This window comes from Phragmites australis, chromosome 6 (genome assembly GCF_958298935.1).
Source record: "Phragmites australis chromosome 6, lpPhrAust1.1, whole genome shotgun sequence".
In the NCBI taxonomy this organism is placed as follows: Eukaryota; Viridiplantae; Streptophyta; class Magnoliopsida; order Poales; family Poaceae; genus Phragmites; species Phragmites australis.
In genome coordinates this window covers 15,396,820-15,407,674 of record NC_084926.1, presented here as the reverse complement: position 1 = coordinate 15,407,674, position 10,855 = coordinate 15,396,820, and the positions used below count along the sequence as shown (strand labels likewise).

Sequence of the window (10,855 nt, the reverse complement as noted above, 5' to 3'; positions counted from 1 at the left end):
AGTACAAGTTTGTAGTGATTAGGGTCATCATGGACTCATGGGTTCACAGCCTCCTTAAGATCGAAAGAATAGCAAAAATAACGGAAAATGCATCAAAATATCTCCACAAAAGTCCTTTGTTAGTTCAATGAAGCAAAGAAGACACAAACTACAACCAAATTAATACTGCCTCTCTACAACCATCCAATCAAGCATAATGGAAAATGATGTCAATGTTTTGCTCAATTTGAGAAAATATCTACGAGAGGATGAATACCCTACTTTTTATTCATGCCATGTTACATGCATGTTAATTTATCAACGATTAGTTACGCAGTCTCTCTGGTCACAAATAATTGTGTCCGGGGAAACTAATTGATTCATCTAAAAGACTCAACTTTAAATAATTTTGTATTGTAATATGTTTATTAAACATCGTAACATTATACTGTACAATTTTGTAGCTGCCAGCAAGCTAGGTTGAAGTGGTATGCCGTATGCACTATGCAGTCTAGCTAGCTGTAGAGCGGTGGTTGAGAACTTAAGGTCGTGATTTTAAGTCCTATATATTCTCCTTTGAATCAAGAATACACACTGCTCTTCATGTGTACCCCCCCCCCCCCAGGCTACCTTGTGAGTTGTGATACAATGCCTTTCACCTAAATTAGCTAGGCAGCTAGCCTTTGTAGTTTGTAGTGCAAAAACATTTGGAAGAAAAGCAAGCTATGCAGCAAAGCATATCATCCTTATGTCTCAAGTCGCCTTCAATTACCAGCTTAGACCATCTCCAATGAAGATGCTTTTTTGTCGTATTCCTATTTGCCGTACATTTGCCGCTCGTCTGCTCCGAACAAAGCTCCAACAGAGACGACAAGTTTACTTTTTGATGTCTACAGGGAAGCGGGCACCGACGGGATTTTGGCAAATTTACTGGAGAAAACGGGTTCCCGTATCACTGTTACCTGAGTATACATGTGGATTCGAATGGAGAAGAAGAGTAATAGAAAGTAGAAAATAAGGTGGCTGTTAAAATAAAAAAAATAATAGATATCGTAATAATATTAATGGATACTATAATAATATTTTAATAATATAATTTTAAAGAGATGATCTTAAATAAGCAGTCACATTCCCGTATCTGCTCCGTCTGCTGTTATTAAGGCGGCGTGTTGTTTACCCTGCATGTAAACCGAGGAAGGCAAAGGTGTAGCCTGTCAAGCCCTAGCGAATAAAGCGGCGGCACGCATCGGGTCGGAGGGTCATGGTTTCCTCCAAAGCTGCAGCTAGCCTGCTGCATGGACAGGCATCTCAGAGGCATCGCACGGCAAAATTTAAAGCGAATCGAAAAGCGAGCGACGCGTCGTGTTCTCCCGCGGGCATGCACTTCCATGTCGTGATGCACTTCGAGGTAATGCAGGGCACCTTCCTCCATGGCCGGCCAGTCCATGCATGCCGAGTTGCTGACACGTGCAGATCTAGGCCAAGAATGCTGCGTCTTTTTTGCTCATCTGCTCCTCTTACTACTCCGTATGTCCGACTCTGCATCTAGATGAAGAGGTTAATTAGGGCAGACGGCAGAGTGCAGAACCGTGGGTGAAGTTGCGCGTTCGTCCAAAAGACCTGCCCGCGTTCGTCCAAAAGACCTACCCCTTGTGAAGGGCATGTGTGGCCGCGACAACGGGACACGGCCTTCCATGCTGAACCTTCACTTTTGGACACACAACGCGCGCAACCCAAAAAGGTACTAGTACTCAACTTGTGTGCTTTGCCTGATCTAACAGTGCAAACCAAGCGTGTTCAGTTCGTGCGAGGCAGATTGATTGTTCACAAGAACGCTCAGATCTGTCCGTATCCAACTAAAGAGAGCCTCGATGCTCTGATCCTCTTTTCTCATCATGAAGTGAGGGGGACACACGAGCTTCCATTGTTTGATATTGATCCTTCAGCGTCTGCAACCCGCTAAAAATTAAGATCCCAGGGTACCATCAAAACTTCAAACTGAGGTCATCTGGTATACAGAATTTACATAATTTATCGACGGAAGCTAGTCTTTTCCGGAATGTCACATTGGTACTAGTCACTGGTACACTTCAAGTCTCTACGGAGTGAGCAGTCAAAGAATATGGTCTTTGATCTTCAGCTGAAGGAAAAAGATTTTGGAGTGCGACTTCTCATGCATACATAATACAGTAAATGGGTGGCCGAGACAGAACAAATCGTAGCTCGGCTCTAATGAATTTCGTGAGGAACAATGCTCATCCTCCCATAATCTGCACGTATTCTTGAAGTCCAGGAAAAGAATACGTAAGCTCGGGCATTGGAGTTCATGCTCCTAGCATCGTTGCAATACAGAAAACAGGATGGTGCCAATCAGTCTTCATGGTCGTCTTCTTCTTCAGAGTCTGTATGGAAATCATGAAAAAAATTTAGAGCAGATTCATTTTTTTTATTTTTAACCTCGACAGAAGTTGGAAGAAGCTAATTATAAGTAGAACTTTCCCCATGAGCAAAGAAAGCTGATTATTTTTCACAGCATTTTGCAAATTTTCTTGCTCATGTAGCACATATAAACTTCAGAAGGGGCAGTGCTTACCAGATCGAACATCATCTCCAACATTTCTTGTCATGATTTGTCTCACAAGCATCCGATATATTAACACCCACCAATATATGTGAAGAACAAGTAGTGAAAATAGAAGAGAATTGAACACATAGTAGTATATAGGACCGTCAAAATTGTGCTTCTTTTTATCCAAAGTCAATAAGACTTCATAGCTGAAATAAATGGGTTTAGTCAGATCATGCGTAAATAACCCAAAAAACCTTCGATTAGTTTGCTTCTAAAGTGAAGCACTGAATCCGTCTAGCAACTTATTAGAATTTAACATGTCGTCTATAGTAAATTATTATGATATATTTTGGACACTAAATCATATGATTAGCAAAGTGAACAAAGGTGTGTAATCCCTAATTACTGTCAGTGTCGCAGACAAAATTATCCCAAACTTCAGTTGTGTGGCCAATAGAAGAAAAAATCTACAGGGTATAAGACTTACTATAACACTGGGTCCGTCCAATTTTCACAATAAGCATTGGATATAAAACAAATAAGAAATGCCTGCCTTCAAATTTCGTACATGCAAACAAACCTTTTATTCTTCCAATATTTTGGTGAATTTTCTTGGCATAAGAGTCTGATAGACTACTGAGTCAAAATAGAACAATTTACCTTGTACTTCTGAGAATCCAGAACGGAAAATATGTGAGGCGGAGAAGAACCCATGAAACAACAAAAAGAAGAAATGCAACATTGGCAAGCCAATCACAATGGCTGTACTTGGACATCTTCCCTACTTCCAGGAATACGTCACTTGCATCATGAATTGCCAATACTATAGAGCCAACTCTAGCAAATCTGGTTGACCAAGGAAAAGAAGTTTGGAATTAAACATATTGTCTATGAAAGGAGCAAAAAAGAAAAAGAAATTAGTGATGATGACTAAGAAGTCCTTCGCTACTGATAGAATGATGTTGCAAATTCATGAAACAACAAAAGCTAACAATTGTTCGAGATAAGGAACGGACCTGAACACATAAGATAGAATGATCAGAACAACAGTTGCAACATGATGTGACATTGATACGCCAAAGTCTGAACGTCTTGTTTCCCAAAACATTAGTGCAAATATGGAATATGTGTAGAATCCAGCAGCGTACATATATACAGCCTTAAGTTTCAATCTGAGAATAAGGGCACAACCATAAGATTTAGATCAGCCTGAGAACCAGTAAGAATTTGTATCAGGAAGTACAGTGGAAGGATCGGAGTTACTTTATCTTTTGATCAGGCCAAACCTGTTCTCCAGGTCCTACCCAAAAATATTTGGTATTACTGAACCAAGGCTCATTATATGTGACTGACAAAGACAAAAGCTCTCCAGATAGGAAATAAACACATTTCCAAGCCGATTCCTTGAATTTTCTTATTTTCTTCCTTGTTTCTTCCATTTCGCTATCAGCTCTCTGATATCCATTCCCAAGTATAAGCCTCCTTGCAACCCTCTGAAACAATTACAGAAAAGGAAAGCAGCGAAGTTGTATTGTTAATACCAAACTTTGAAAGGCATATCAGTGGTTAAAAATAAATGTAGAAGAAACAAAGCTGTAAAAAAGGTGGGTGAATCTAAGAGAAATCATTTGAACACCAGACTATAGAAGCATGAAAGTTTCTTTTGAAGGATGCCCATGCTGGAGAACCTGTTAATGCAACCCTTTCCATGACAAATGATAACAATGGCCAGGTACCAGAATTTCATTAGCCAAAACCTGTATACTAAGGGTGCAAATTGGTGAACCTAAGGGTACCTACTGACCCTCTTTAGTTCAACTAATAACACTATTTTTTCTCAAATTGAGCAAATTTTCAGAAAATTAGTGTAATTGATTGAACTAAAGAGGGTCAGTGGGTATCCTATATCCTTAGGTTAGTTAATTTGCAACCTTACTGTATACTGTGATTGTGCATTTCTTTCTATACTATTTTTTAAAAACATTTTAAAACTTTTCCTAATGGAACATAGCCATAGTAGTCTCACCTAGCATTCAACTTAGTAATATTTATAAATGTACATAATTTATTGTACTGTAAGGCTTGTAGTTCCACCAAACCAGAAATGGAACAACACTGCACTTTCGTGTCCAAAATACTGTCTGCTGACTGGTTAGAATTATTTTCTAGATCAGAATGTTCACACAATTAGCTAGTACTAAAAATTTGAATAGCACACTGATTGTAAATCACCATAGAAAGCTTAACATATAAAACCAACAGGCATTTCAACAAAGCAAACATCAAAGCTCAGTGAAAGTGTTATGGGTGTGATGGCCATAGGACATGGTGCAACAGCAGCAGCCATGCAGTAAGATTGCAGCAGCAATAGCTGGGATAGGTGCTATGCGCTCAGCTTAGGCAGTAGTTTGTTAGTTTATTCACGTTGTTTCAGGGTTGTTAGCAGATAGGATTTGATAGGTTGTTAGGAGATAGGATTAGATGATCGTTAGCTAAAGAAATCAGGGTGTTCATTCATTTATTAGGCAAGCCCCTGTTTAAGAGGCACCCTCCTGTTACCTCACGTCAAGCAAAGAATAATCAAAGAAACTTTCCTCACGTACTTCCTCTGCTCTAAGTATCTATCTCCCCAAATACTCTCCTCCCTCAAGCTCCCTCCTTCGCCTAGTGCTTTCTACCTCAAGTCATCGCCATCCAACCTCCCACTAACGGATGTTTACCCAATAGATGGATGTTTACCCAATATAAGCCAGTGAACATAAAGTCCTGGTCCCAGAAAATGATGAAGGTACCTAAGTGGAGAAGCATACTGCTTTCACACTCGACATCTGGAACTTGCAAGTTTAAAATCCCCAGGAATTGTGGTATTTCAAGAAATTTATAGTCCATTTGTCTAGCTCAAGATCCTCACCCGACTTATATGAAAAAAATGACCTCTCTTATGCCAGAAACTGATGTCCAGTATAAGACCTTCTGTATAAGTCTTTATACTCATGAATCGACCAAGTAACGGTACTTAGTTTTGAATAGAACACTTGCAATAAGATGTATAGTTTTACCTTATTAAAAGAGCAACTAGCCCTAGAAATAGTATCTGCATATTCTGCCACCAACTTAACTGCATGCAAATGTTGCAACTATCTTTCCGTCTTAGAGGCTTACAACCGAAACAGCTGCCAATCTACTGACCTAGGAGACAAAAATTTCTTCAGGAAACCAACTCGCAACTGCAAACCAACCAACCACATTACTCCCTCCTTATCAAGAACCAATGTTAAAAAATGAGATATGTTTCTCAAATTTAAATCCCGTGAATTCTGCGTTGAAGCTGCATATCATTGCCATTGGATTAATTCTGGATTCAGAGACCACCAGCGACCATGGAACAACCCTTGAAACTCTAAACCGAAACTTTAGAATTAAGCAGTAAAGCTCATATTACAGTTGCCACTACGATCAAAAGGGCGATTTGCTATTTTGGATTAAAATTAGGCTTCAGAACCAGGCAATTATTAGACGATATAGGACTCCAAGACAAAAATTCTATGGTTTAGATCTTCCAAAGAATCTAATCGTTTGAGCCCCAAAAGAAACAATCACTCACCAAGCGCTTTCCACGTGTCAAATTAGCACAAACACGCAACGACTAGATCACTAAAAATAGCGCGTTCTTTTTTTTTAAAGAACCGGATCTCCTTGTCCGGGGCCTAAATTGGAGACCAAATCGGGAGGGTGCGACACCCGGTAATCGAGTCCAGGTGGGTGCGGCCACACCCTGTGGCTTTGCCGCCGCACTCCGTGTGCTTTCGCAAAAATAGCGCGTTCTAGTACACAAGGCACCAAGTTTAGCCGAAGTAACTGTAGAGCTATGATTAGAGCTGGGAAACCCAGGAAAAGCTGAACTTTTAGGCAAATTAGTCATCAGCAAGCGACGCACTCCTGCCACACGCTGCCCTCTCCACCACAAAGTCAATAACCTTGACTGAATTAACCTGAGAAAGACGCAAGACTGGATTTTCTCTTGGCGCACCTCAAAGACGAAGCGGTCGAGGAAGAAGCGGAGGGTGGGGAAGAAGAGGACGAAGACGGGGAGCGCGAGGAAGTCGTCGTACGCCGGGTAGGCCTCGCGCTCCCAGTCCCAGTCCACCGCCGCTACCCCGAGCCCCATCGCCCAGCTCCGGCCGAATCGAAGCCAATTCCGTGGAGCCCCGTGGTGGCGGCGGCAGAAAGGTCGATGGGATTGGACCCGATCCGGCGGTTCTGGACTGGAAATCGCTGGGGGGGATCGGGCTGGCGCTGTGTGGCGGCGCTCGCCTCTGTTTTACTGATTTTTTCACCCTTTTTTTTTTGTTTTCTCACAGTGACCAGTGTACTTGTACTGGTGGCACCGTGGTACGCGCTATCCAAGATACGGTACGGAAAATTCCAAGGCGTTGGACATTTCTAAGCCTTTCAAAAGTTTCAGATTATTTTGGAAGCTGCCGTACGTCTGTTTGCGTCTGCTTCAGCTCTGCCGAATGCGAAAACTTGGAATCCGCGACGTAGGTAGCACAGGCGTTTGCGTGCTGAGTATTCAGCTCAATGAATATTCAAGAATCTCAGCGTCGACTACCTGCTGCACAAGTTTTGGAGGAAGTAAATTGTATAAAATCTGGTTTTATATGTAGATTCTCGTTAAACGTTGATACTTGTTCTTCATTATGGGAAAATGCGCAAGTAGAGATTGCTAAATCGAAGATGAACATCATAGATATAGGTCTCGTAGAGATCTTTACCACCTGGATTTTATATAATTTGCTTCTAATTTTAAAAAGGAATTTCTGCAGGGCAGCGTACACGTGTTTGATTGTCTATTGTGCATGTCCAAAGTAACGAAGTCACGAGGAGGAGCTAGTTGTATCTAGTCTAAAATAAGTCTTTTTAGTTATTCGTAGTTAACTGTTTTAAATTTTGGTTATAAATTATTTTTATATTTTGAATTTAGATATTTGAAAATGATACGGATAGATTTTTTTTAATTTTTTATGATATTTTTTATATTTTATTAATATATTATAATAAAAATAGCAGTTAAAATTATATTTTAAGAACCATATTAAAATCTAAAATTATATTTATTTCGAAATTGAGTGGTAATTCAATAGTCTCACAAAGTTCCTCTAGATCACGGTAGTATACGGCATACCCCAGTGACAACCATGAACTTTTGAGATGTGAACTCTTCTATGTTTCCAAGAAAGTCGTGCTACAGTTGGAAACAGTACATTTACAGTTAGTTATTGTACTCCTTCCACCGGTCAGCAGGACACTGTACTGTTTTACTATTCATTAGGTCATTGTAGTTATTGATCTAATCCTTTCACCTTCCATCCGACAGCTGAAGATCAACTAAAATCGCGGTGCCTTTACTAATGTCAGAGGATCCTGATTGTAATCACATTCGCTCAGTTGTCATCTAGAGAGTTAGACTTGTTACATTGCTTGGCTATTCAGCCACTGTCAACTTGGCCTTGTTTAGGTCAGCCACGGTGTAGATATTATTATAAAAATAATTTAGTGGAATATTTCTGTTCAGATGGTTCTATAAAATTGTCTGTACAAAGATTATTACAGGTGGCTTAGAAAAAACGTATGTAATGACGATGAGACGCATTCGAAAATGGTGGGACTCTTTTATTATATGCGGATTCCATTTGGAGTTTTCTATATTAAAACAAATATCACATACGACTCCAAACAGGAACCGTCTATAAAATTAATACAGACGAATCCAAATACAAGCCGTTTGAGAAAATGGCCGAGAGAAGGTGGAACACTTTAGTACAGACGGCTCCAAATATGAAGTCGTATGTAATGTTAAAATAGTACATCGTCCTCTACCTCTAGATCAAAATAGAACATGTGGGGAACAGTGAAGAATAGTGTGCAACTTTTGGAGAAAGAAGCCGACGATTTTGACCAAAAAAATTGTTAGATTTCGGTGAAAACTTAAAAATTCATTGGTGTTTGTTACTCCAAGGTAAACAATATGTTCTAATTTAGTTTAGATGATCTAGATTTGGTTTGGAGAGCTAGCTAGATCTAGATCTAGATATTTTTCATGATGATATAGTATTGTTCTATTCATTAGATGATGTAGATTTGTGTTCTAGTTTTGTCTTGAGAGATCAACTATATCTACATCTAGATTTAGATTTTTTTCATGATGATCTAGAATATATTAATTGTTCTAGGTATATATGAAGCTCAAAGTATAGATCAAGGTTTAATTATGTGTTACTATAAATGGCTAGCTTTAATCTAGTGTTCTAGATAAATTTTAAATTTTTGGTATATAAACATAAAATTATCAATAACTATATAGTATTTAACGATAAGTTTTGAATTAATGTTTGCCTTTTTTTAGCTATTCATGTATATAATATAATGGTAATCATTAATTATTTTTTATTAATTGTCATATGTATGGTTCATTCATGTATGCATGCATGGTAGCTCCATTTTTTCGATGAAAAGCTTAGTTGCTCTCTTTTATTAGGTTAATTTGACATTAATTTACTTCGTACATTTTAGATGGATCGTGGCTGGATGTACAGTTCTCGTACGAACCAAGAGTAACTTTATGGTGTGACAACTTTTTTGGCAGCTATCGAGGAGGATCATTTGGAGAAGGGTGTTGAATTTATATATTATCCTTATTGTGATTGTAGAAAAGAAAGATCCTTTCTTAGACGGAATGCAGCCCTATAGATCCAAACACACTTGATTATTAGGGGCTTCAAACTGGACTACACGTGTTGGACCAAACATGGTGAAGAGCAGAATGTGTTACATGAAGACGTTGGTATCGTCGAAGAACCCAAAGTTGACGTAAGAAGAGAAGATGAGGAGGAATTTGGTGCAGATGATGATGATTGTTGTGGTGCAGACGATGATGATAGGTTGGATCAGATGTTGTGCGATGCAGACGTGAACTTAAGTACTCAAAGATACTTTAACAAATGCATGTGCTTGATTGAGGACTTGAAAAAACCGTTGTTCCCTAGATACAAACCGGAATACACAAAGTTGTCATCCGTGCTTGAACTGCTTAAATTGAAAGCAAGTGATGTTTGGTCAGATAAGAGTTTCACAACGCTATTAGAACTATTCTCGGACATGCTTCCAGATGGAAACGAGCTGCCTAAAAGCACATACGAAGCAAAGCATGTTCTTTGTCTATTGGGGATGGATGTAGAAAGGATACATGCATGTCCAAACGACTGTATCCTCTACCGTAAAGATCTATCAGACTTACATTCATGTCTAGTGTGCAAAGAATCTCAATACAAGCGTAAGAGTCAATCAGGTGATGGCGAGATGAAGAAAGGAGTTCCTGCTAAAGTGGTGTGGTATCTGCCTATAATTCCACGTCTTAAGTGTTTATTTGCGAATCAAAAAGAGGTCAAATTGTTATGCTGGCACTCAGAGGTTCGCAAGCAAGATGGAAAGCTAAGACACTCTGCCGATTCAACCCAGTGGAGAAACATCGACACGATCTTTGATGACTTTGGTGCAAAACCGAGGAATATAAGTTTTGCTTTGAGCACGGACGAGATGAATTCTTTTGGGAACATGACCAGCAGGCACAACATTTGGCCAGTTATTCTCAATATTTACAACCTAACTCCTTGGCTGTGTATGAAGCGGAAGTATTTAATGATGTCGCTGCTTATCCAAGGCTCGAAACAATCTGGGAACAATATTGATGTATACCTAAGACCATTGGTAGAATATATAAAAACATTGTGGATCGAAGGGGCGTCAGGATGCGTACAAAGAGAGAATTTCACGCTATGCTCCTTGTTGTTCTGCACGATCAATGATTTGTCTACACTACCTATCCTTTCGGGCTAGAGTAAATAAGTAGATACGACGTGCCCTCATTACATAGATGGTACCATGAGTATGTGGCTACCCCACTTGCGCAAAATGGTATTCATGCGCCACCGTAGGTTCCTTAACAAGTATCACCCGTACCGCAATATGAAGGAACAATTCGACGGAACGAGGTAAAGAGCTTTATGTCCAAGGCACTACAGTGGTCAAGAGGTGTACAATATGGTTAAAGATCTCAATGTTGTGTTTGGAAAGGGGAGTAAAAAATCTAAGGATATCGGTGACATGTGGAAGAAGAGATCGATATTGTGGGAACTACTGTATTGGAAGCACCTTGAGGTTCGCCACTGCATCGACGTCATGCATGTAGAGAAGAACATGTGCGAAAGCTTGATTAGTCTTTTACTTAATATTCCAGGCAAGACGAAG

General features: G+C 39.6%; 1 protein-coding gene across 1 annotated transcript; it reads right to left on the bottom strand.

Moving 5' to 3' along the window:
• Positions 1 to 1,993: 1,993 nt before the first annotated feature.
• LOC133921881 (ASC1-like protein 1) lies at positions 1,994 to 6,913 on the bottom strand. The gene is made up of 6 exons (XM_062366957.1): positions 6,579 to 6,913; positions 3,812 to 4,041; positions 3,565 to 3,720; positions 3,209 to 3,394; positions 2,573 to 2,754; positions 1,994 to 2,381 (listed from the first exon to the last, which is right to left on the bottom strand). The coding sequence occupies exons 1-6, from the start codon at positions 6,714 to 6,716 to the stop codon at positions 2,350 to 2,352; spliced, it is 924 nt and encodes a 307-aa protein (XP_062222941.1). The 5' UTR covers positions 6,717 to 6,913; the 3' UTR covers positions 1,994 to 2,349.
• Between the last annotated feature and the right edge of the window lie 3,942 nt (positions 6,914 to 10,855).

Bases quoted from the DNA above. Each gene is read 5' to 3' on its own strand.
- LOC133921881 (XM_062366957.1), bottom strand. From the start codon at position 6,716: ATGGGGCTCGGGGTAGCGGCGGTGGACTGGGACTGGGAGCGCGAGGCC. The intron at 3,721-3,811 runs GTAACTCCGATC...CCTTATTCTCAG, and splicing joins TGGCCTGATCAAAAGATAAA to ATTGAAACTTAAGGCTGTAT. The intron at 2,382-2,572 runs GTAAGCACTGCC...ATTTCCATACAG, and splicing joins TGGAGATGATGTTCGATCTG to ACTCTGAAGAAGAAGACGAC.